Raw genomic sequence first — 26,745 nt, 5'->3', positions numbered from 1 at the left:
AAGAAGTCACGGACAAGCATCATAAGAGACACCCATGCCCAGAAACCAAAGAGGAAAAGGAGAAAGATAATTGGTTGTTGATATACTTCCACATGTTTGAGACTATAAGACAAAAGAAAGGGGAGATTAAAGAAATGAGCTTGATCCACTTCATATTCGTCAGTCAGAATCTAGTGATCACGCACCAGACAGTAGAAACATGGCAGAGCTGGACACGTTTATGAAGTCAAGGAAACTTACAGATGAGTTTTTGTGAATCAGGTCCCTAAGACACTTCCAAAACTTGCATGTAGTGAATAAATAATGAGAGGAACACAAAGTACCTGTTGACCCAAGAAAGGGGAGAGACAGGCCTCCTGATTAGCCTATGCCAGTACTCTAAGGTTTGAGTATAGGGCCATGATCGATGAACCAAAATCATGTCATTGTGACTGCCCCTCATTGTTGTTCTGCCTCCTTTGAGACTATGTGTTTCTCCTAGATTGTTCTTTTCCTTTGCACTCTCCTGGACAGTTTTTTAAAAGCCAGTCAAGTGAAAATTCCACCCCACCCAAAGCCAAGACATTCCGAGGTCATTCCTGCCTCTTCTTACCTGTGATAATGAAGATAAAAGCACAGGGAACCTACTGTTTCCAGGTCTCTGCAAATAACTGAGGGAAGGTCAGCAACAAAAAGTCAAAGCAGAATTAGAGAAGGGCCCCAATCATGGAAATATCACCTGGTATGGAGTAGGCTAGAACCAGGGAAAAATAATAGGAGAGAGTCTGAGAAGTTCTTCCTTTTTTAGGGTCCACTCCCCAGTTTTCGAAGTCCCCAGGTATGCAGGGAGCACAGCACATGCTGGTGGGTATCACTAGGAAGAAGTGGGTTGAGGAGAGGTAAAAGCGTGAGGCTGCGTAAACCAGGACTCACTGCACTTGTGTTTGGGCTCCTTGCACATTTTCCTACCGCAGTCTGCGAGGAGCGCATTGACGAGGACTTTGAGACCCCCAGGCAGTTCTATTTCCACCCAGGAGGAGACAAAGAAATACCGGCTCACCAGGGTGGTAGCCAGGAAATGACAAGTGAGGATCATGTCTGTTCTGTTTCTTCATCCTAAAGCACCAAGGAAAGGCATCAACCTAAGAAAAGGAAGAGGTAGGGAGGAGTGTCCCCAGACCCTCCAAATTTACTCCTCATCCTTCAAGACAAATCCTAATGATGCTTCATTCCTAACTTTCTTAAATCTCCCATTCTAGTGTCAATATCCTCTCTACAGTGTAACTCCTTAACAAGTACTGGATGCCCACAGTGTGTCACACCTGAAGTTCTGTAATATTGCCTTCTAATGTCTCTCCCAGGCTCCAGCGATTATCCCCCACTCCATTCCAGACTCCATACTAATAGCCCCTACCCCCAAGAACTGTCAGGTTCTCCCCCTGCTTGGAAGCTCCCTAACATCTCCCTGAGCACATCTAACGTAATCCTTTGAGTGACATCCAAGCCCTTCCTTAATCTAGCTTCAACCTATCTTTCCAGCTTTATTTCCCTCCAAAGACTCAACCTCTCTGCCAAAAAAGTTCGCTACACTGTTTCCCGAATTCTGTATAAACAAGAGTTCCTTGAATGGGCTCCATTTAAAACTCTATCTCATTGTCCACTAAGTACTATCCAAATATCTCTTATTCATTCAATAGATAAATGTCTCAACCACCTACTGTGATGCCTATACTGTTCTAGGTGCCTGATGCTGGTTTGCAAACAAATAGGGTTACCATATGGAGTTGTTCCTAGAGTGGTACAAACCTTTGCCCTGCTCATCACCATCTACTAAGTTCTCCTGCTTCCCTCTTCTCATCAGCCAGTATAAATCTATCTTTGAAGGCCCAAGCTTGGGTTGGAAGCTTACCCAACCACAATGTCGAAACTGTGTTCACCCTGTGTGGATAGAGGGGACAATGACTAACTGCCCCATTTCATATTCAGTCATGTATCACTTCAAGCAAGGAGGCTGGCACAATGGCTGGAGTGGAGTGTGAGGGGAGAGTACAGAGGTCAGAAAGGAGATGGAAATCAGATTAAGATCCCTCAGGTAACAGCAAAGAATTTGTTGTTTATTCTGAGAAGCCATTGGAACAGAGACATAAGATCAGACTCATATTTCTATGGATTCACTCAGTTGCTATATTACGATTAGACTATAGGGCACAGGTTTAGGCAAGGAACTCAGTAGTGACCATAGTAGTGATGCTATATGAGACGATGGTGGTTTGGAGCATGTTCTTAGTTGAAGAGGACATTAGAAGTCTCACACTGGGCTTACTTTGCAGATAGAACCACTGAATGATGGATTCTACATGTGGTAGGAGATAAACAGGAGTCAGGAACAGCCTCAAGGTTTTTGGAGTCAGATCTGTAAAGTTTGAGTTGATCTTTACGGATATGGCTAAAACCAAGCTGGAGGCAGTGAGGAGTGAGCAGCAGTTTGATTTTAGACATGTTACATTTGATATGCCTTTCAGATATCCAAAGAAGATGTTAGGTAATTGTATATACTAGCATGGGGATTAGGAAAGAGGTCCAGGCTAAAGATACAGGATTTCGATTTGAGAAAGATTCACAATACATGAGAATTACTACTGAGAGTAAATGAGTTTCAGTGTGGCCCAAAGAAAGAAGTGGTCCTAGGACTGATCTCTAAGGCTTTCCAGGATTTAGAGACCCAGAGATGATAAGCATCCCACAAAGAGGACTGGGAAGAAGTCCCAGAATCCAAGAGAAGAAAATGTTTCAAGGAGGAAATGTCTGTGTCAAATGTCATCCATCCAAAAGCCATCAGGTGAGGAATGAAAACTGATCACCAGTTCATCAATGAGAAGGCCACTGCAACCTTGACAAAAGCTCTTTTAGTGGAACATAGGTAGAGCCTATCAAAAAGAAGAGGATGTCCCAAGGAAGAACAGACAGAGGAGAGGTGGGTGTAGTAACAATGATGGGGATGTTCTCTTTGAAGAGTTTGCAGAAAAAGCAAAGAGGCTGTAGCTAGAGGAAAATATGAGATCAGAAGCTCTTTTGTTTTTAACATGCAGGAGAGATACTGATAATTGAGAGGTCAACATTCCTACAGCTGGCCACAGAGGAGAGAATAAGCAAATTCTGCAGAGTAATTAGGAAGAGTGGTAGAATATATACCAGTAAGCTGATAGATGAGGCAATGAGAATGTGTGGGAGATGTCTTCTGATTGCTTCTATTTTCTCAAAGGAATAAAAGGCAAAGTCATAGCTGAGGTGAGCATGGGATAGGAGGTACTGGAGATCTGTGGAGAGGTGAAAAGTTACCTGGAATGGGCTGGGGAATGCTGGGATCACATGGCAGCACGAAAAGCTCACTCAAACTTTATGTCATGAATTTACAAGCTGGATGAGTTAGTCTGCCTTTTTTTTTTTTTTTTTTAACAGTTTTATTCACCTGTATGGGTGTAGGCAATGAATAAATAAGTATGCAGACTTTTAGAAGGGTTAGCATTTTATACAAGTACTGAGGAAGGAAACGGGTTGAGGGCATGGGCAAGAGAGTGGCTGCAATGGTGAGCCATGGAATCTTGTTTGGTCAGGAGGGAAATGAGGGTGTGAAGGGGGATGGCCAAGACTGTAGGGACATTGGACACATATTTGGTACTAATTTTATACTTTTTGCTTGTAGTATTAGAAAAAGAAAGTAATGGATTGAAAAACTTCCAGTTAAAAATATTCACAAACATGTACAATCTAAATATAAGATGTATTTATTACTGCGAGCTGACGTAAAAGAACTTGGAAAGCACTGGTCTAAGTTTGGGCCACATGAAGGGGTTGAAAGGAGACTGGAAACAAGATACCTGCATGAGGGATTAGGGAATTGGGAGGTCAAGGGTACTGGAAAAATCACCTTCCTGGATACTAACATTACCAAGAATTATGATAGGAGTAGTCCCAGAGAGTGAGAGTGCTCTGAGGGCTTAAATTTCCAAGGAATGAGGGGAATCATTCCAGCAGTCTGTAGATGGCAACAAAAATAAGGGAGAGTGGTCAAGTCTAGGAGAAAAGCTTCAAGGCTAGGCAGTTTCATGGAGGAGGGAGGACAAAGGAGTCCAGAAGAGGCAATGAGAAATACGAGGGAAACCTACCCATCTCCAGGCCCAGTGGTAACAAAGGGTAGGGAAGAAAAAGCAGCCACTAGTCAGGAGGATGACAAGGCCAGCAGGGTCAACAGGAGAACCAGATTTCAGTTAGACTAAGAATATGAAATAACAGTCAGAGACTGAGAATACAGGCAATTTATCCTGCCTGCTCATTGGTGGGACCACTTAGTGACATCATAAAAGTGGGAAAATTCTTATGCACCAAGGGTATGATTCAATCTGCCTTTGCTCACACAGCAAATGTTTTCAGCTTGCTTCCTTTTAGCGCTCAACACAAAGCCATCCTTTGTGTCTTTCCCCCACCCACCTTTTATTTTTGCTGTAGAAGGAAGAACCCCTATGCTCAGGAACAAAGTCCAGAGGCGCCTAAGAGAGAGGTCAGTGTCGCTGAGTGAGTGGCAAGCAGCTGAACAATTCTGGGCTGGGGGAGGGGAGTGGTGTAATAACATTAGGGTGTGGGGAAGACTTCTAGAGCCCCTGAACTGTGGGCGGGTGGATAGCATGACAGGCCATTCACTTTGCCAGCTTCTCTCTCTCCCCACTAGGCAAATGAGATTCAGGCCTCCAAAAAATACAAGGCTGAGGAAACAACAGTATCTCTTAAGTGTCCATCCTACCATGTTAGCAGTTCTGTGCAAGAGTAACTTACAACTAATATTCAGTTCTTTGCTCAAGGGCCACCTCTACTCTCCACCCCATATGAGAGAGCAATCCTTTCTCTGTGTATTTGGCTTTATTTTTCTTCATAGCTCTTATCTATCAGAGATACTATTCTTTGTTTCCTCCCACTAGCCCATAAGGTCCCTTGCAGAGACCTTATCTGTTGTCCCATTGCCTACAACAGTCTGGCATGTAGTCACCTGTAATATTTGTTGAATGATGAGCCCATCACAGAAAAATGGCACCAGTGCTCAGTAAATGATAAGTCATGAGTGGAATATTCAAATTTGGAATGGTCAAGTGCTAGAGCTCCTTTATCACAGAACTAGCTAAACTTGCAGGACTGTCACAGCACTTTCAGGAAGTAGTCACTGGAATTATGGTGCTGGCAGGGATAAAAGTTCACCAAGAACACTTGGGCCGTACTCTAAGAGCTGGTTGATTGGTCAAGGTACACTGAGAAAAATAGATCAGTGATATCTCTGGAGCAAGATGTGATGTAGGAAGCCCTGGATCTCCTTATTTCCACAAAGACACCAATTTAGCAACAATTCATGGACAAACTCCCTTTCTGAGAAATCAAAAACTAAAAGGCCTCTGCATCCCAGGTAAACACAAAATTTGACTTGCCCAAACTGGTAGATTTGGGTCACACTCTTGCTGATTCTGCATGGATATTCATCATCATCAACACACCTCGATTAATGGGATATACCACATTAGCTGAATAAAGGATAAAAATCACAAGATCATCTCACTAGGTGCAGAAAAAGCATTTGACAAGATTTGGCAACCTCTCACAATAAAAAACTGTCAACAAACTAAGTATAGAAGGATGTACCTAAACATAATTTAAGGCCAAATATGAGCCCACAGCTAACATCACTCTCAAAGGTGAATAAGTGAAAGCTTTTCCTTTAAGATCAGAAACAAGGCAAAGATGCCCACTCTTGCCACTTTCATTCATCGTAGTACTAGAAGCCCCAGTCAGAGCAATTAGGCAAGAAAGAGTGGGCAAATCAGAAATGAAGAAGTAAAATCATCCCTGTTTACAGCTGACATGACCTTATAGAGAGAAAAATCTTAAAGACTCCATTTTAAAAACTTAGAATAAAGGAATCCAGTAAAATTACAGGATATGAAATCAGCCCCCCAAAATCATTTGCACTTCTATACACTAACAACAAACTATTCAAAAAGGAAATTAGGAAAACAATCCCACTTATATAATACTACAAAAAAGAATAAAATACTTAGGAATGAACTTAACTAAGGAAATAAAACACTTGTACACTGAAAACTACAAAACACTGATGAAGCAAAGAAGTCACAAACAGACTTCCCATTGGGTGGAAACCTTAATCTATCCACACCACCCAAAGAGATCTACAGAGCCAATACAGTTCCTATCAAAATCTCAAAGGCATTTTTTACAGAAATAGAAAAAACAATTCTATAATTCATACAGAAGCACAAAGGACCCTGAATGGTCAGCTCGATCTTAAGAACAAAGCCAGAGGCATCACACTTCCTGATTTCAAAAATATTACAGATACAGTAATTAAGAGTATAGTAATGGCATAAAAAATACACATGACCAAAGAACAGAGTGGAGAACCCAGAAATAAATCCATGCATTTATGGTCAACTGATCTTCAAAAAGAACACAAGATGGAGAAAGGATAGTGTATTCCACACATGGTGATGGAAAACTGAATACTGACACACAAAAGAATGAAACTGGACCCTTATTCTATACCATATGTAAACAAACAAAATATATTAAAGACTTGTATGTAAGGTCTGAAATTGCAGAACTGCTACAAGAAAACATAGCAGGAAAGATAAATCATGCTTCATGATACTGGTCCTGGCAATGATTTCATGGATAACACACCAAGAACACAGGCAGCAAAAGCTGAAACTGTCAAGTGGGATGACATCATATTAAAAACCTTCTGCACAGCAAAGGAAACCATCAACAGAGTGAAGAGGAAACCTACAGAATGGGAGAAGATATTTGCAAACCAGGTGTCTGATAAGGGATAATCTTCTATACAGGGAACTGTATAACTCAATAGCAATAAACAAAACCAAAAAACTAACAGTTCAATAAAAAATTGGAGTAAGACTTGAACAGACATTTCTCCAAAGAAGATATGTATGTAAATGGCCCACAGGTACATAAAAAGTGTCATTAATCATCAGGGGAATACACATCAAAACCACAATGAGATGCCACCTCATACCTGTGATGATGGTTATTATTAAAAAAAAAAAAAAAGACAAAAAAAAAGACAACAGTGTTGGTAAAGATGTAGAGAAAACAGCTTTGCATCCATCCTGTTGGCAGGAATGAAGTGGTGCAGCACTTATGAAAACAGTATAGAGTTTCTTCAAAACATCAGAAACAGAACTATTATGCTCCAGCCTTCCCCCTTTGGGTATTTATCCAAAAGAAATGAAGTCAGGATCTGGAAGAGATCTTAGCATTTCCACGTTCACTGCAACAATGTTCAGAATAGCCATGATGTGAACACAACCTAGATGTTCAACTGGATAAAGAAAACATGGTTTTATACATACAATGCAATATTATTCAGCCTTAAACAAAGAATGGAATTCAGCAATATTCAACAACATGGATGAACCTTGATGATATAACACTGAGTCAGGTCACTACAGAAGGACAAATACTGTATGATTCCACTTCTTTGAGATATCTAACACAGTCAAATTCACAGAAGCAAAGAATGGAATGGGGGTTGCCAGGGGCTGGGGACAACATATGGAGTTACTAATCAACAGGCACAGTTTCAGTCAAGGAGGATGAATAAGCTCTGGAGATCTGCTGAACAACACTCTACCTAAGTCACTGATAATCTACTGTACATTTAAAAATTTGTTAAAAGGGTAGATCTCACAACAAAAAAAAAAAAAAAAAAAGAGAAAAACTAATCAGTGAAGTTATAGGTAAGAGAAGAAAAGCAATTTAATGCAGACACAGGAGAAATTACAGGATATGGAGCCAGCAAAGAATGAAAAAACAGGCTGAATACCTGTGATTCTAAACTCATTCTTCCCTGGTATGGAGTACACAGAAGCTCCCTTCTGAGAATGAGCCCCAGAGTTCTAAAGTAGGGATGCCTGGGTGGCTCAGCGGTTGGGCGTCTGCCTTTGGCTCAGGGCGTGATCCTGGGACCCACATTGGGCTCCCTGCATGGAGTCTGCTTCTCCCTCTGCTTGTTTCTCTGCTTCTCTCTGTGTGTCTCTCACGAATAAATAAATAGAATCTTAAAAAAAAAAAAAAAAAGAGAGAGAGAGAGAGAGTCTTAAAGTAGCACAAAGGCTAATCTCTTGGAACTCAAGAACTTGGCTGTGACTATTGCTACCAGGACAAGGTATCTACTGAATTTAGGACATATTCAGAGTACTTGAATATTTACCTAAAAATACATGAAGAAAAGTTGAAGTTGACCCAAGATACTCAAATAATCCCTTCTCAGAAGTATATATTGACACTGTGAGTACAACTGGCAACCTGCAGCTTAGCTCCACATTCTTTGCAGATATACCCACTTTTCAAGTAAGAAACTTAAACTGAAATAATCTATTCATTTGAATTTTGTAGAACATGATGATGATTCTAAGGGATATCTCCTAATATCATTTAGTTTTCAAAATGAGGTATGTGCATTCCTGGAAATACATGGATACACTTTTAAAGGAATCCACTTGCTGATCTTGAGCTTCCACGTAGACTCATTAGTTATGACTGATCTGCCTCAAACTGTCTGCTTTCCCACTTACCCTTTTGTCATAATCCCTCTCCCCGACTAAGGAAAGAGGAGTTAACTCTCAACTATCCCAAGTCACACCCTTTGTATTGCCCCAAGACAAAAAGCCTCCTCAAAGCATCTGATAAAAGGGATCTAAAATAATGTCAGTGAGCAAGTGAATGGCCTTCTGCACCTCAGGGGCTTTCTATTACATTTACTTTCAACAAAAAGAATGCCTAACTCAGTTGTCAACAAGAGATTAACAAATTTTGTAATACATACTTGTGATTTTGGCATGTAATACAGGAGTCTGAAAAATTAGAATTGCATTCTTATTTCAAAAATCCTTGAACTCCTATCTACCTCTGTAAACTAATATAATCTCTCATATCTATAATGAAAATACACATAATATTGATGTTGAACTTGTCTCTTTCTTGCAATAAGGAATATTTATCCACCGATACGTGAATTAGAAAATCTTAGTCACATCCATCCCATTAAGAGATACATTTGTAATTCAATATTAGTTTATCTGCTAACTTATCAAAATACATAATACATTCACAATGATTTGATTTTAACTAATACAAATTATAATAACTTAATACAGAAAACAAATTCACTCTGAAACCGGTTTCAGTCCCTGAAACTTAAAAAAAAATGAAATTCAATGTTTAGACTTTTTTGTTGCAGAAAAATATGACAGAATAGACCAAAAACAGCCATGTTAAAGAGAATTTATTTTTGTGGGGTAGGGGAATGAAAATGCAAGTTCAGGTAGAAAAGAGGATGTAAAATTTCAAATGTTGGAGGAAAATTATGTTTTTTAAAATACTAATCAGTATGGTACTTAAGATTCCACTGGATAGAGAAGGGATAGAACATATTTTTAACTGTCACAATTTGCAACATATAGGAAATCACATTCTGTACCATTGTTTAAACTTATGATGTAAGATTTTATATGCTAATCTAGAAACATGCAGAGGGATACATTATTTTTCAAAAGCATATGCCTTCAAATTCTGGAGACCACTTCTCTAGCGTAGTTCTCAACTATTGATGCATTGATGCAATGCAGTCGTTATAGACACAGAATCAGTAGTTCATCTTACTGATTGTAGGACTTTGGATGACTTAAATTCAGTCTACTTACCTGTAAAATGGGGACAGTACCCAGTCTACAGAGATCAACCTATCAAACTTCAGTATACATCAAAATCACCTGGAAGGGTTCTTAAAACAGACTGCTGGGTCCCTACTGCCAGAGTTTCTGATTCAGGTCTGAGGCCAGGAACCCAAATTTGCACTTCCAAGAAGATTCCAGGTAATGCTCATGCTGTTGGCTCAGGGACCACAGTTTTAAGAACTTTTGGTCTATCTCATAAGGTCATTATGAGGTCTTAAGAGTTAATACATCAAGTGGTTAGAACTGCACTGGCACAGAACAGACGCTGATGTTTACCAGCAGATATCATCAGTCAGGATTGGACTTACTGCAACAGAAAAGTCTACTCCAGTGGGTTACACAGAAAGGAGTGAGCATGTCACTTAAGAAGAGGTCCTGAGGTAAAGCATCCAGGGCTGCCCCGCTGTTCAAGAATGTCATGAAGCTCCCAGGCACCTCCTGTCTTCCTGCTTAACTGTCTTTGTCCTGCAGCTTTCATCACCACAGACGCATAACAGGCGCATAACAGGAATCTTGTCTGCGTTCCAGCTAGGAGAGAAGAAAGTTCAGGGTAAGGAGCTGACGGAGCATGCTAGCCAAGACACCCTGGACTTTTTATAAAGGCTTTATTTAATAATTTATTATTTTTAGAGAAGTCACTTCCTTTAGAAACAGGTTTCTAGAAGCCCCTCACAAGTGATTTTCACTTGAATCTCGTCAGACCCAGGTCACATGCCAGCCACTCCAACTATAAGGGAGTCAGGGAAAGGAAGAATTTTTGGCTCTCTAGCTATTATGGTGAAAGACACCAAAGAAGAAAGGGATTTGGATAGAAAATATACAGCATCAGCCTGTAGACATTGCACTGGTGATTAATTCAACGTCCAGCCCCTCTCCCCTTGTTGGAGGTCAGGGGTAAAGCTGTAAGTTCCAATCCTCTAATCTCAAAATTGGTTCCTAACTATATTTTTTAGAGCTTTCCCCCCCAAAATCACTTTATTAACATAAACTCAGATGTGGTTGAAAGGGGTTTGTAATAAATAACAAGAGATACTCTTTTCACATTTATCACTCTAAAGTTACTCCAGGAACCAAAACGTAAACAGCAAATATTACAACAAAAGATGCCCCTCTTACTCTAGTCTCTTAGGAAATTATAAAGATTTTGGGAGCTATGAGCCAAGAACCATGCATAAAGATCAAAATACATACTTATTTTATTATCATAATAAAGTTTATTCATAAATACACAAGCTATTATACCAAGATGGAAATTTCTTATGATACAGAATAAAGTGTAAAAAGGTAACATATAAGAAAGAGTGAAAATCAGGGATCCCTGGGTGGCGCAGCGGTTTGGCGCCTGCCTTTGGCCCAGGGCGCGATCCTGGAGACCCGGGATCGAATCCCACATCAGGCTCCCGGTCCATGGAGCCTGCTTCTGTCTCTGCCTCTCTCTCTCTCTCTCTCTGTGACTATCATAAATAGTTTAAAAAAAAAAGAGTGAAAATCAGAACATAGATTTGTATTTGCTTGTATTTTCACCAAGAAATTCTGGAAACCCTGCTAAACACACTATCAAAAATGGTTACCTGTGTGCTGTGGTGGGAAGGGAACAGCGAGAGTAGGAGGTCAGGTAGGAGTGAGACATTACTGGGTACCTTCCTTAGTATTTTGATTTTGAACCACATGAATATGTTTTTTAAAAGGTAAATATATAAGTAAATAAAGGCATTTCAAAAAATGAGAGACTACAGAAGAAGCACCCCTACTGGCTCAAAAAAAAAAAAAAAAAAGATACAGGCTCTGATGTCAATCAAATGCGAATTCAAGCCCTTGGTGCTGCTACTTACTGGCTATATGACCCTGGACTATTTACCTCTGATGTCAATCAAATGCGAATTCAAGCCCTTGGTGCTGCTACTTACTGGCTATATGACCCTGGACTATTTACCTCTGATGTCAATCAAATGCGAATTCAAGCCCTTGGTGCTGCTACTTACTGGCTATGTGACCCTGGACTATTTACCAAGTTAAACTCTCTGAGCCCCAGGTTTACACAATGCAACAAAACATCTGTAAAGCTGCGTAGTAGTAGCTGGCACAGGATTCCTCCACGTGTGTTGTTCTATTGCAACAGACAGAACAAAGAGGGAGAGGAGGGGGAAGAGAGGAGGGCGAGGAGGAGAACGGGGAGGGGGGGAGAAGGAACCGCACGTCTGGGATCTGGCGTCACCTGCACACCAACTCCGCCGAACCTCTGCAGTGTCCACGTGGTTCTGAGGGAGAGGCAGCCTGCTGAGGGACACGCGCTGCTCCGGTGTGAAGCCCGTCTGAAGACCGCCTGCCCCCTCCCTACCCCGGCCCGCGACATGACCCCTCTCCTACCTACCTGCTGCCCAGCATTGCCGGCGCACCGCACAGGGCCCCGACGGGTGTGCCTCCCCGGGAAGGGGCTCCAGAAGCTGCGGCTCTCCTGAGCGGTGGACTCTGGCAGCGCGAACCCCTCCGCCCGTCGTCCCCCTCCCCCCAGCCGGCAGAGGCACCGCCAGGGACCGCCCACCGCCCGCAAGGCCAGGCCGTGCCTAACGCGCCCGGGCCCGGGGCGTCTTCCCGCCCTCGCGTCCACCCGGTTCCCTCCCGAAGCAGACGTACGTTTCCGGACACGTCTCCCACGTCCCGCCTCCGTCGGGCTGCAGGCTCCGAAGTCTGGCCGCGCCGAGCCGCCTCCTCGCCTGCAGCCGGGGCCTGGGCCTCCGGACAGCGGGAGACGACGTCCCACCCCACGGGAGCTCCGGCCGCAGGAAGCCGGCCCGGGCCCGCGCGGGGGGAGGGGGAGGAGGGGGCGGAGTCCCCCTCGGGGGCGTCACTTCCGGTCCGCCCCGGAAACTCGGGAGGTTTCTGAGCCTCGGATTGGTTCTCGAGGTGACCGCTCCACGGCGCCCTCCACCGGCGCCCTCCACCTGCCCTGGAGACGAGCTGGGAGGGGTTCGGATTGGACGGAGAGGCTTGCGTACAAATACACCATAGCAGGAGGAATCCGATAACCACATCCAACAGTTTGAATAATTACCAACTCTCAGCAGTTTTATTCATCTATAGCCCTAGCCCTCCTTCCCCTCATTCATTGAAGTCTCAGTCGTGAATCATCCATGACTTTAGCACGGCCAGTGCTGGGGTAAGGCAAGTGAGCACTTGCTCAGGCACAAAACTTAGAAGCGTTACCAAAAAGCTTAGCAAACGAGATAATATTTTAAAACGAAAAAAAAAAAATATATATATATATATATATATTTTAAAACGATATTTTTTAAACATAAAAATCAATGCAAAAGATCCGTGATGAATACAGTATCAAAGTCTTTCACAGGGAATCAGTATTACTGATTTTTCCTTTTGCCTCAGGCTCCATAGAACTGGCGCAAGGCTAATGCTTAAGTATGTATCTTTAAAAGATAAGGAAAAAATTAAAATAAAATAAATAAAAATAAAAGATAAGGACTCTTAAAAAAACATAATCACAATACAATGATCACATCTGAAAAATAAGGTCAGGTATTCAATTACTGTTCAAATTTTGCCCCTTGTTTTATATATTTTATAAATGTGTTCTATAATTATATATAAATATTATAATCTGTATACGATAGAATATATTATAAACACATATATATAAATTACACATACACTTTTTAAAAAACAAGTCTTTGGACATATATGTCTCTTAAGTTCTTTGAATCTATAGTTTCTCTGTCCTTTTATTTGTAGAAGAAACTTGAGGTTTTCCACAGTCTGAATTGTGCTTCCCAGGGAATTTCAAGAATGCACACATCAGAAAACCCCAGTCTCTCACACCAGCGAAGAGGAGCAAAAATAATTTTTCCTTCTACCTTTCTGAGTTCTCGAGGTGGGCCCCTGTAACATAAGACGAATTAAAAGCAAAACATGCAATTTTATTTACCATGTTTGATGTAACACAGGAGCCCACATAAGTAAATGACCCAAAGAAGCAGAGTTGCACATGCAACTAAACTGGACAAAGAGCAGTAAAATCAGGAAAATGGGATGAAGCGATGGGGCTGGGGGTAGGGTAGTTAATCTGGTGAAGTTACTAGGAAGATAAGCGTTAATTAGGTTTGTTTGTACAGATTTTTCTGATCCTCAACTTCCTATCCTTGAGAATAAGAAGGTGACTTTTCTCCTAGTATAAGGAAGACTTCTTTCACATGGGAATTCTATCTCCTACTTTTAAAAATAAGAAGAAAGGCAGGAGTGTTTTTCTTCTCTCTACTGCTTTTCCAAAGCCTTGAGCTCAAAATGATCATTGTGCCAAAGTGGCATATTTGGGGCTGGCACATTCTGCAACTCTTCACCATCTTCTTCCTTATTTCTTAATGGCAAAGCCCACAGATCAGCCAACCTACCTAACAGAAGCAGAATTTTCAGCTGGACCACTAGAAGCTAGAGATTGTTCATAGACTGGAATGGCCAGGGGAGGCCAGAGCACAACAACTTTTCCTTGACAGCTTCCTCCAGCCACACTGGTCATTTATCTTCACAGTATTGCAAGTTCACTTGGTTTTAGGCCTTTGCAGTTGCTCTAATGGTGGAGAGGAAGAATTTCCTTTACCCTTCAAGTTTCTTCTAGCTGGTCTAAGAATCAAATTTACACGAGACAGATCCACAGGAGGAAAAACCCCAACATTTAACTAGGTACACATAGGGACCCAGTAATGAACAGAATTAAAAGCTTTTTCCACAAAGAAAGAAATCTTTGTTAAAATTGTACATAATTTCCTTTAATCATGAGCAGTTTGGGAGTCCATATTCAGGCCTCTAAATGTGATATGGCTCAAGAAAAAAAGTGCTTTGTTCACATTAGAGAAAATTAAGGATATTATTTCCACTACCTTCTTTCCTGAGTTGGAAAAGCCTGCACTTTGTACGATGTTGAGAAATTTCCAGGTTCAACTCCTGGCTGGCAGGACCAACTCATTTGAAAATAAGCTTTAATTTTAACGGTATACAAAGTAGAAATTGCAATCAGAAATACTCAAGATATACTAAGAGAAAGTGCAAGTGCAAAACAATGAGTAAATACTTATGCATCTTTTGTGTGAAAAAGAATAATAATCAATATACATATATACGTATGTACACACCGGGAGTCCACCTGAGGGGCAGGACCCACAACAGACAGGTGTGTGGGTCCTTGTACACCCCCAACCCCACACTTACCATTCCCGTCCTGGAATAGGGCAAAATCAAGAGTAGCTTGGCTCGGGGAATTGAACCCACAATCCTGGAGCTAGTGGCAACATGCTCTAACCAACTGAGCGAACCGGCTAGGACACGGGAGGAATTTTGTTAATGGCACTGAAAGAGCATTGCTTTCTTGACGTTTCTCTTGAGAAAAAGGGAAGAGTGTACTCTCCGCGTCCTTCCCCTCTGGGGGTTAGGTGGGGAAGAAGAGGACGGAAGCATTCCACACTCTGCCTCAAGGTGTCATGCTTTTTCCGGGAAAACCTAAGAAGATCCAGTCCTGCTCCTGGGGACGGCTTGCGGCAGTCAGCTCTGCCCGGACGCTGGGAACCCGGGACCCTGCAGCCAGCCCCCATGTCCCCCACGTCCCCCACGCCCCCCACCCCAGGAGGCCGCCGCGGAGAGCCGCAGGCCTGGAGCTGCAGTGCAGCTCACCGGACGCGTGGTGGCGCCCGAGCGCGGAGCCGGCGCCGGCGGGGACACCAGGACCGCCGGGCCGCGTCGGAGGAGCCGCTGACCGGGTCGGGAGCCCCCTGCCACCCAGAACCGTGACGAGGTATGTGGGAGGCAGGGAGTATGACGTGGTCTGGCCTCGGAGAATCGCGGGGACTGAGAGAGGAGGAGGCGAGGCCCGGGGCGGGCAGGATACCCGGCGGGACGCGCGCGCTCTGCAGCAGGTGACGGGCCCGCGGCCAAGTGGGCTCGGCTCGCCTCTCCTTGCCAGCTTCTGCCTCTCCTCGCGTCCCACCACGCCTCTTCCTCAGGTAGGGCTGCTAGTATGCTCAGGAAATGATCGGTCTGTGCACACTCTAAAAGCCTTTTCCCTCCCTGTGCAAGTACAGGCGTGCACATGCATCTGCGTATTATCCTGTCTTCTTGGGATGCGCACTAGAGTCCCTAAGATGTTTAGTACTTGATATGCACATTGTTTATTCCCTAGAAAAACATGTTCTTTGACTAGCTAAAACTGCCATTTAGTTTCTGACCTCCCATTTCAGGCATTTGCTTTTAATACCATGAATTATTCTTCTGGTCCGTTAGCACGTTTTAACTAACTTTACACATGGATTGAACCAACCAGTAAGTATCTTCATGCTTTTGGGGCTTGCGGGTTTTCTGTTGTTTTTGTTTTTGTTTTGATGGTTCTGTGGTGAAAATTCTGTAAGTTCATAAGGTAGAATATTAAAGTTACTATCGCTCTTGTTTTACCAGGGCACCAGCTATGGTAAGTGATTTGGGAGTCTGGGCCACATTCAGACTTACCTTGACCCTTGGAGATGGAAGTGAGCATCAGTCACTTGCCTTTTGTCACAGGTCAGTTCCCTGGGAAACAGGGAGATGATCTTGTGTGCAGTTTTATTGGGAATGCTCTTAGAATCAACAAATAGGAAAGGGTAAGTAAGGGAAGCCACCTTAGAAGGAGGCAGAAGTTGAGGTTGATGGGGTTTAACAGAAGCCTCAAGCTGATCTCAGGGATATTTGAGCCTGGAATGGCCCTTCAGAAATGTCCTGCGTTGAAACAAATAGGAGAGGGAGGCCTTTATTTTCTTCCATCAACCAGTCTTGAAATTGAGCACCCCCAGTAGTGGGTTTAAATTTGAACAAGGTGCCTCTTCTGTTGAGGACAGTTTCCAGACACCAACCCAGTTGTGAGCCATTGGCAGTCAACATTTCTGAGGTTGAAAAATGAGCGACAGCATCAGGAGCACCATATGACAGTTGCAAACATGCCCTCACAGTTCTTTTGGCAATCATGTATCAGACATGTGCTCATCTTTGACCAGTAACGTATCCTTTTCCACACTAATAGCAGAGAGAACAGGTGTCATTAAAACAAAATGATGGTTAGAAGAAAGTCAATTCATTTGTCCTTTTGGGTTCGAAAAAGGTCTCTGTCCCTGCCACCAGAGTTTATAGCCTTGAGTTTAGTGGTTTCACATTGAAACACTGACCCAAGAAGGGACAGTCATCTCAATCCAGTCCCTATGTTCATCCTCCCAAAAGAACATTCTTCTTTGGTTTTGATCAAAGCATGTCTATTCTTTTTTGTTTTGAAGCATCTAGTGAATTAGTTACTAAAGTCATTATACTTGATGGGTATGAAATCATACTCAAAGAAGATACAAGTAAGAACATTATTGTGTCTGGCTCCGTGGCTTAGCTGGTTAAAGCGCCTGTCTAGTAAACAGGAGATCCTGGGTTCGAATCCCAGTGGGGCCTGTTCTGCTTTCTTCCTAGCTTTTGTGATTTTTTTTTAACCCCTGTACTTTCTCTGGGTGAATAGGAACCAACTTGAACTTAGATAGGATGAATCTTGTGATATTCAGGGCCTTTGGAGAAGCATTCCCAATACCTATACCAAGAGTGATTTAAGGACTCAGGGTATTTGTCCTAAACATGATATTTGCAGTGGGTGAGGCTATAGCCAACCCAGCTGAGGTTTGCCCCTTAGCCCTAGCTTTTGAGATCAGGTAACAGAGATTCAACCACTTTGATAACATGCCCTTTCAGATATTTTTTGCCTTACCAAGAAATTACTGATTACTAAGAAGGGATTAATAACTTTGTCAATTGTTGAGCATCTGAGAATGCAGAAGTGTTAGAAGACTAATATTTTTAAAAACTCCTTAAAGTGGCTTTGAATCTAATGGATGACATCATGTAACTTAGGAAGAGTTGCGTAGTTAACAGTACTAAATGACAAAAAGTGACTACTCTGTAAGACAATTTTAACCATGTCCTGGACATTCAGTTTTGCCTTTGCTGAAGGGAGTTCTCTAATTGAAATACTATTTCTTTCTAGACATAAGTTATTTTTTATTCAAATTGCCTCCCCTTTAGGCCAGCTATGTGGTTCTTTCTTCTTCACATCCAGCTATTCATTGGTTAAGTTGGGCCCTGGGTAGTTTGGTGAATTCATTTGAATGAAATGTGCATTAAAAAGTGAAAGGTAAAGTATGGTGAGGATGAGAAATGTCAGGGAAAGAAAAGTGGTTAGGAAATATATCCACTTAGTGTATAACCAGGAAACTTTAGGTATGAAATGAATTTGGTGATGACCACACTGTGGATAACTACTTCCAGAAATCATTACTTTGCAGACGCAGCTGAGATCATCTGGATTCATCTGTCCCTGTTACCTGTTACCACACTTCTCCTCTGTATTGGGATTGCTTAGTGCTGAGTCTGTGTCTACAATTCCACATGAAGAGTGCACCAAACTCAGGAGTATCGAACACTCTCAGATGGTTCAGTTTTAAGTTCTTGAGTCTTATACCTACACCATGATTGCAACTGAAAGAATCTCAAGTGTCTTGGCTTTCTAGGGCTGATGTTCACATCTTGAGTCATTGTAGAGTCTCTGGAATTAATCCTTCATCCTTCAGAATTTCTTCAACTCTAAACATCTTGGCTGCCTGGCTGGAGCTGATCTCCCCAAATATCCACATGTAAGACAGATCTCTCCATAGCTTCAAACTCATATTTCCATTTCCACTTGGATTTCATAGAGACACCACCAACACAATGCACCAAAAATTCAACTGACATCAGTCCCGTTGGAAACCTGTGGTTAACCTTGATTCTTCCCACCTTGGGAAGCCTTGTTGACTTTGCCTTCAACATGTGTAAGATGTCTTTCCCTTCTATCCTTCTATTGGTCCCTAGTTGGATCTTCAATATCTCTTCTTGTCCGTAACCTATAAGAGCCTCCTCTAGTTCCCTTGTCTTCAAAATTGGCCATCAAAGCATTCTCAATACAGCGAAGTTTATGGCTTAAAATATAAAACATCTTTTCCTCCTTAAAATTTCCCAGTTTTTAACCTTCTCTTTCTTTTCCTAACATATATGTCTAACCATACATATTTCCCTCTAAGCACTGTTCTAGTTGCATGTTGTCCTTTCATTCTTTTAGTTAGAATATTTTCTAGTTTTGATTATACTTTTACTTTGATTTGTGGGTTAGTTAGAAGTGTGATGCTGAAGTTTCCCTATATCTGAGAATTTTCTATTTATCTTTTTGTTATTGACTTCTAGTTTAATTCTGTTATCAGAAAATATTTTTTTAATTATTTTAATCCTTTAAAAAGTTTTGAGACTTGCTTGATGGTTCTGTTTTGGTGAATTTTTCATGTGAACTTGAAAATAATGTGTATTCTGCATTAGTTACGTAGTGTCGTATAAGTGCTAACTAGGTTAAGTTGATTAATTATTAGCTATGGTTCAAATCTTCTGTATCCAACTTATTTCCCCTTTTCTTTCAGCTTCTCATCACCTACTCAAACGGGCCTTTAAAATCACCAACCATAGTTGTGGTTGTTCTATTTCTTGTTTGATTTTCTCAGTTTTGTTTCATAAAAATTAATAATTCTTGGTGAATTAATCATTTTATAGTTATTGAATGTTTTTCTTTATCTTTGGTCTTTTTACCTTGGGGTCTATTCTGTCTGATATTGATATATCCACACCAGCTTTCTAATGGTTGGTGTTTTCAAGGTATATCTTCCCTCACCATACTACTTACAACCTGTCATCTTTAATCCTGTTATGTGTCTCCTGTAAGCAGGGTACCATTGACTCCTGTTTTTCTTTGTTTTATTTTACTATTTAGCCTGCCAATCTCTGCCTTTTAATTATGTATATATCTCATTTACATTAATGCAATTATTGATATTTGGATTTAAGTTCATCATCAAGTTACTTGTTTTCCATTTATCCCACTTTTTTGTTCCTTTTTTTCTGCTTTTCTTTGAATTAATATTTATTATTCCATTTAACCTTTGTTTGGCCTAAAATGCATTATCTTTTCCCTCCAGCTGCTGTTAAGATTTTTTTAATCTTTGGTTTTCAATCATTTCAATATAATTTGGGTAGTTATGATTTTCTTCATAGTTATCCTGGCTGCCATTTGCTGAGTTTATTGAATCAATGAGTTGATGTGACTTTTTTTCATTGATCTGTGTCCTTAAGATTAGTACATTTTAATTATGTAAATTACACTTTGATTTAAAAAAAAAAGAAATCTTCACTGATGACATCTACACTCCAAAATTAATGGTTAGGCTCCAACTCCTCTCCTCATATTCAGGTTAAAATATACCTTCCCTTCTTTGGAAGGTACATCCCATGTTTTCTCTGACCTGGCCCACATATTCTCATTTAATCTCATTTATTTCCATGCCCTGCTTCAAATCCTTGGATATCCTGCTGTTACCAACATCATGCCCACTCCATTCAGTTCCCAATGACAAAGCCCCCTTTCTAACTCTCTGCATCATACTTCCATTGTTCTCTATTAATCTTTGAAGTCTTAGATCTGGTGTCATTTTCTCTAGAGGGCCTTCAAGGGCACTGGGGTAGCCTCCAATTTTCCGGTTGTCCTAAACAGGCTTCTCTGAACATTATGGTAGATATATTTGGCGAATGCATTTCTACTGGTAAGATAGTGTTAACTTCATCAAAAGAAATCCTTCCAGGAAAAAGACATGGGGCATCAAGACATATTTACTTTTATCTAAATGCTCATCTTACATCTGGTTTCTGTAGTGTAGTGGCTATCACATTTGCCTAACATGCAAAAGGTTCCTGGATTGAAACCAGGCAGAAACACGTGTCCTTCTTGCTTCTGTATTTGTTTCCTTTAGGACATGAACTGGTCCTTTCTTTTGGGGTCTCACACATAAAAACAAACACAAATATTTGCCGCCCTGAAATATGCCACGTTAGCTTAAGAATGATGTTGAGCTGAGAGCATTTGAGGAAGAGCAAGCAGGAAGGGCTCTCTGAGGAAAAGCAGGGCATCCCTGTCTGGTTGTGAAGGTGTTGCCTCCCAGTTCTCCTACCAGAGAAACAAATCCTGCTAAAATAACCCAGCTTCCACTAGTTTCCCCATATATTTACCTTCCCATAAAATGTTCCCCCTACAAGTCCAAACTCTCCTTTTCTTTGTCTACCCACTTCCCTTTGTATCACCCTTTACTAAAATGATTTAAAAGCTTTCAATTCTAACTTCTTTGGGTTCTCTTCTCTTTTCTGTGAAGCCTTCATGCATGTAAAATTAAAATAAAAAATATACACATTGACAATATTTGTAAACTTTTTCTCCTGCTACACTGTCCTTTGTTAGTTGAACTCATATTCCCCAGAATAGAGGAAGAATTCTTCCTCCTTACATATGGAAATTGTGAGAAGATCAGGGCTTTGGGTAATTTGAATAAAATACACACATATCCAAAAAGATGTTAAGGAATAGCATGTAATGTGGAGCCAGGAGTACTTGCATTTGAACCATAATTCACATGGTTTCACACAAAATAAATAAGTTACATGGTGTGTTAAAGGATCATGAGCAGTACGGAGAAAAATAAAGCAAAGAATGAGGAGAAGCACTGGAATGAGGGAAGTGTATGACTTAGATATAATGTTCAGACTGGGTTTCCTGATATGTTGATATTTGAGAAAACACCTGAAGTAGGTAAGGGGCTGGGTCATACATATATCTAAGCAAGAATATCCCAGCAGAGGGAACAGTCAGTGCAAAGTCCCTGAAACAGTAATGTGCCTGATATATGCCATGAAGAACAAGAAGGCCAACAGCAAGTGCAGCAGAGTAAGCAAGGGGCACAGTGGGAGAAAAGAGATCTTGGGCAGCTCAGCAGCCTAAGTGGGGCCTTTGGCATTTACTCTGATGAAATGAAGAGACGTTGTTGAGTTTTAAGCAAAGTTGTGCTCCAAGTGTGTTGGGTTCAAAAAGATCTCTCTGGTTGCTCATCACTGAATAAGCCTGGAAAGGGTGGAAGAAGGAGAACCTATTAGGAGATTTTTGCAACAGCCCATGTTAGAGATGAAGGTGTCATGGTCCAGGGTGATAGTAGTTGGGTGGTGAGAAGTTTTTTTGGATCTAGATGCATTTTGAGTGGAGAGAATTCATGAATTCCTTCACATAGGTGGAATGAAATAATAATAGAAGTCAAAAGGTATTGCCAAGATTTTTGCCCAAATATCTGAAAAGTTGAAAATGCCATTAAATGAAATATGTAAAGCTGGGGTTGGAGAAGGTTTTGAGGGGACACTGAGGCATCAGTTATCCTAACAGTGTGAATAATGACACATACTTGCCTTCTATGTCACAAGTAAAGGCTGTAAGAGAGGGGCTGTGATGGCCGAGTGGTTAAGGCGTTGGACTCGAAATCCAATGGGGTCTCCCCGCGCAGGTTCAAATCCTGCTCACAGCGTTGCTCTTTTTAGTGTGGTGACCACATCTTGAGGCTTCTGCAAAATTGGATGGCTCCCCGCCCAACATTGCAGAAAAAGCTCTTAGGCGGAAATTCTAGTTTATAACTCAAATCTTTTAGGAGGGCGGGCGCAAACTGGTTATGAGCTCCATCAATTTCTTCCACTGTCTGGGCATCTGTGAACTGCAAAACTCCATCTCTCACTGTCCACGAGCTGCGGACTGGAGCAACTTGAAAACACTGGCTGCGAAGAGGTGAAGTTGTTAAGTCTGGAAAGTGCCTGATCCCAGCAGCAAAGAGCACAGGAAATTTGGGGGAATAGATGCCCTTTCCGATTATAGAGAGCCAGCAGCTCCTGAAAGACATTCTCAGGAAGCAATCTTTAGTGTTTGTACTGACATCAAAGGCTGGTGGAAAGCCATAAAAAATTTAGGACAATACTCCATCATATTTGCCACACACTCTTGAAAGCACTTTTTACAAAGGAGGAAGTTGAGGCACAGAGAGGATATATTTTGACTTTTGACTTTGCCTTTTCAAGCCCATGTGAAACCTCCTCTCCTCAGCGGACTAAACCTCTTTTTATAAGCACTTCTTCATTTTCAGCTATTTTGTCTCCTTTGAAGAGCTAAGTAGAATTTAAGCCAATTTTGTATTTGTTTTTAAATGAGTTCCTGGTCTCCAAGTTTCTTTGTCAAATGCGATTCTTAAAATGCATACTTCTATTGAATTCTTCCCTCCTCGTTGCATTACATGTTTATTGCAATGTTGTGGGCAGATGAATATTATGGGTGGGGGAGGGCGGTAATAAAGAGCTAAAAACTAGGCACAGATATATAAGGAGTGAAGAGAGAAGTGAAAACTGAGTCCATGGAGATTTGTTCAAGCAAAACAGCAAAACAGCTACTAAGCCCCAAACAAATTTCCAATGCATACAGTCAGAAAATAAGTGAAGATTGACCTGTTTTCAATGAGAACATTTTATGTAAATATACATCATGCAAGCAAGTCTCAGAATAAATTATTATTTCCCAGAATTGGCACAGTTTTTGTTCCTAATCCCTGTCTAAATTAAAAAAAAAAAAAACAAAAACAAAACACACAACCACTAATTTGTTATGAATTGTGTATACTAATGGAAAATACTAGTATTGATAGCATCACAGCGGGTGTGGGCCAGTGGCGCAATGGATAACGCATCTGACTACGGATCAGAAGATTCTAGGTTCGACTCCTGGCTGGCTCGCTGACCTTGTTTTTCTTTTCCCACTTTCTAGGTACTTTTTTTTTTTTTTTTTTTTTTTAACAAACCATTGAAGCAATCATTAAAGTCCTTCGAACACAGTTTCCTGGGCCTGATCTTTCACTTTCAGGGATGCTCTCCTACATCAGCTGTCAGTCGAGTCCAAAAGAGACGTCAGAAGCGTCAAAGCAACGATCCTCTAAGATTTTCTTCTTTTATCTCTTCTTGAAGTAGGGATAGGAGATTGGCTGACAATGACCATTTGAAGGAAGGTTTGAAAATCAAAGAAGCTCTTAAGAAAAATTACCAAAAACTTTTCTTCCAGTATCTTCTCCGTAGATATTTTTTTCCTGTTGCAGAGAGTCCTCACTGCAGAGGTCTCTCCTGCGTAGCTCCTCCCTCGCCACCAGCAAAGAGAAAGATGACAGACATCCCCCGGGGAAATGTGCAGTCAAGGAAAGTCCAGCTGCGGGAACATTGGAGCGAGCGGCCAGCTTGATCCTGAAGGCCGCGGTGGCCACTCCTCCCCTACGTGTCCCCCACGTGCCCGGCCGAGCTTCCATCGGGGCAGAGGCCCTCGGGGGACAGAGAACCCACAGGGATCCCTTGTTTTGCAAAGGTAAACAGCCAGGGAAAAGACGGGAGTGTAAGGAAGATCTGGGAGGTGGCAGTTTTAGGGATGCCTCTCGGAACAGACCTGCCTCCTCTAGTGCGTCGAGGGCGTGCGTAGAGACTGCCAAGTGGGGAATATTCCTCAAACCAACCCAAAAGATCGTGTTCCTATGTGGCCCGGCCTCCGAATGTGTAGCTTGTCTAGTCGGCGTGCATCGCAGGTGAACTGCAGTCATCGCGTGCGCCCTTCGGGTACGGAGACCAAACCAGAAAAAGGTGCGCAGCCTTGCGCGGCGCACTCGGTGCGGTGTCAGCACAGGTAACGGGGAGGGAGGGTTCGCGATGGGAGGGAGGAACCGAGCACAGACCAGACGGGAACACAGCCCGTGCCCCGCTGCTCCGGCCTACCCCTCACTGGCAGCGTATGCCTCCTTTTCTTTCTCTACTGGAACTTCTTTGACGCGCCCCAATAATACTGTCTCCTGACTTTCACTATAAACTAAGCAGGCATATTTCGAAAACTCTTCTCAATGCCCTCTTTGCTAAAATACGACCGCCTGGCTCCCACGTTACTCCCTCGTTTCTTCGGTAAAGACTTCCTCGCAGGTGTGTTACTTTGTATTAAAAACAAGCAAAGCGAGAAGAAAATACATCCCCTTTTCATTGAGAAGGAGAATGTCTGAATTCTCCATTCTGAGCGGTGTGATTTGGGGTCATAGGTAGTCTGGGTTGGGCAGGCAGGAGGCCAAAACAGCACTTCATGTGGCCCGTACGGGGATCGAACCCGCGACCTTGGCGTTATTAGCACCACGCTCTCACCAACTGAGCTAACCGGCCACCTGCAAACCAGCCCTTTAAAAAACTAATGTTCCTCTACATTTTTGTTTGTCTAAAACTAAGGGAGAATTTCTTCTCTTCTTCCTTCTAAGGAGAACTTCAAACCATATTCACAGACTGTAATGAGTCTACATTCATTCAGTTCTTCGGATATGGAGCAAAAAACCCACGAAGGAACTTTTGTGCAGGGGCTGAGTCTAGTCTATTGGCGAAGAGTGCCCTGCGGTCGGATTTCCAGTTGTTGGTGAAGGGGGTCTCCCTTTTTAGAAGCATGTCTGCAGCACTGGATCACATATGGCACACGTCTCTTCCTGGACTCCTAACGTGATGACCCATTAAAGTCGGTACGTTCAAGGCGAGGAAACGAAGAGGAGCGGTGCAGGAAAGGACGGGGTGACTCGCGTGGCGGAAGACTCGCAGACACCTGCATGACGTCATCAGCATTGCGGTCCCGCGCTGTACCGCCCCCCCCACACCCCCCCACACACACCTCCGCAGCACCAGCCACACTCTAAGTTGGGGTAACTCGTAGTTCTGTTTGGGGGTGGCAGAAAAGGGTCGCGGAGGTTTGCAGAGGACCAGGTGGCGGCGGCGCCGGCCGAGTGGTAAAGTTCTCACCCAACTGCAAGTTCTATGCGTCACTCAGGTTGCGGGGTGCGAGCGGAGGGACCCCGGCCCTGGGCGGGGAGGCCCGAGTCGGGCAGGTGCGCTCTGCGCTGCGCAGGAAGCTTACCAGCTGCACCACCGACGGCAGGGGGGGCGGCACCTGCGGCGCTTCAGGACGCGCCCCTCCACGCGTTCCTGGCGTGGTTCATCTTTCCAACTTTCTTGCTGACTCAAGCCTAGCAAAATTTTCAGCGAATCTTTGGAGCTAAGGGAATCAGCAAGTAATGACTTTTGTTGGTTTAGAAGCCGACGACGGCGCAGGAGAGAAGCTTGAGCCTCCAGTGTCCACTCCGGAATGTTCAAGATCCAAGGCGCGAGGCCAGCGAGGTTTCCCCCTTAACATTCCCCCGGTCCTCCGAGGTTCCGGTCCCAGGTGCAGGGCCACCCCAGGAAAGGGCGCTCTCGGAGCCGGTCGCGCTCAGCTCATCCCCAACCGTGTCACCGACCCCGAGGTCCGCAGGCAAAGCCACTGCGGCGCACTTCGCTTGCTTTCTGTACCTCTCAACCCCAAAAGGATTGCTCGGACTCCCTCCTCCTCCGGACCAGCGGAGTTCCCGCGTGGCCGACCTCCCTGACTTTAACGACTTCGCCCTAGGGTTTCAGGTAGGACCATGAGCTCCCGGGCCTCGCTGTCCTGAAAAACCAGCAACTTGCCGGTTGCCAGAACCTACGATGTAGCTCTGTTGTCCTCACTCCACCCCCGCCTTCAGACTGAGGGACCGAGATCCAATAACTGTATTTTTCTGTAGGCTGCTTTCGAAAGAAATATTGTGCATGAACATTACTTGTAGTGATTCTTGATCAAAAGAGGGGCTCATTAAAAGATTTGACCTTTAACATTATACAATAGTACAGAGTGAATCTTCATTGATTTTAGACTCCAGCTACCCCCAAATCCTCCTCGGAGGCCACCGGAGCACCTGGTTTCTTGTTTATCCTCCCCCAAATATTCTATACATAGTCAAGCATACCTTTAATATCTCCACCTGCCATCATTGGCAATACACAAGGGAACATCCGCCGCAAATGTCTTGTAAGAGAATTTCAAATTATGTATGGTATAATCCAGATTAGAGTCTATTAATTATCCAACACTGTTTCAGGAAAAATAATAATTCAATAT

General features: G+C 42.7%; 1 protein-coding gene, 1 long non-coding RNA gene and 5 other non-coding genes across 7 annotated transcripts; 5 read left to right on the top strand and 2 right to left on the bottom strand.

Moving 5' to 3' along the window:
- Positions 1 to 9,323: 9,323 nt before the first annotated feature.
- On the bottom strand, positions 9,324 to 12,823 carry LOC125754394 (wiskott-Aldrich syndrome protein homolog). The gene is made up of 2 exons (XM_049106025.1): positions 12,426 to 12,823; positions 9,324 to 10,319 (listed from the first exon to the last, which is right to left on the bottom strand). The coding sequence occupies exons 1-2, from the start codon at positions 12,821 to 12,823 to the stop codon at positions 10,208 to 10,210; spliced, it is 510 nt and encodes a 169-aa protein (XP_048961982.1). The 3' UTR covers positions 9,324 to 10,207.
- A 2,783-nt stretch (positions 12,824 to 15,606) lies between these two features.
- Positions 15,607 to 25,042, top strand: LOC112674416 (uncharacterized). Its single transcript, XR_003145419.3, has 3 exons — positions 15,607 to 16,112; positions 16,245 to 16,346; positions 18,134 to 25,042. It is a non-coding gene; the product is annotated as an uncharacterized LOC112674416 (long non-coding RNA).
- Positions 17,179 to 17,252, top strand: TRNAT-AGU (transfer RNA threonine (anticodon AGU)). Its single transcript has one exon. It is a non-coding gene; the product is annotated as a tRNA-Thr (tRNA).
- On the top strand, positions 20,567 to 20,639 carry TRNAV-AAC (transfer RNA valine (anticodon AAC)). Its single transcript has one exon. It is a non-coding gene; the product is annotated as a tRNA-Val (tRNA).
- Positions 22,183 to 22,264, top strand: TRNAS-CGA (transfer RNA serine (anticodon CGA)). Its single transcript has one exon. It is a non-coding gene; the product is annotated as a tRNA-Ser (tRNA).
- Positions 23,438 to 23,510, top strand: TRNAR-ACG (transfer RNA arginine (anticodon ACG)). Its single transcript has one exon. It is a non-coding gene; the product is annotated as a tRNA-Arg (tRNA).
- TRNAI-AAU (transfer RNA isoleucine (anticodon AAU)) lies at positions 24,883 to 24,956 on the bottom strand. Its single transcript has one exon. It is a non-coding gene; the product is annotated as a tRNA-Ile (tRNA).
- Positions 25,043 to 26,745: the final 1,703 nt, after the last annotated feature.

The sequence above is a fragment of the Canis lupus genome, chromosome 35 (assembly GCF_003254725.2).
Source record: "Canis lupus dingo isolate Sandy chromosome 35, ASM325472v2, whole genome shotgun sequence".
Taxonomy (NCBI): Eukaryota; Metazoa; Chordata; class Mammalia; order Carnivora; family Canidae; genus Canis; species Canis lupus.
This window is presented reverse-complemented; position numbering and strand designations above follow the sequence as displayed.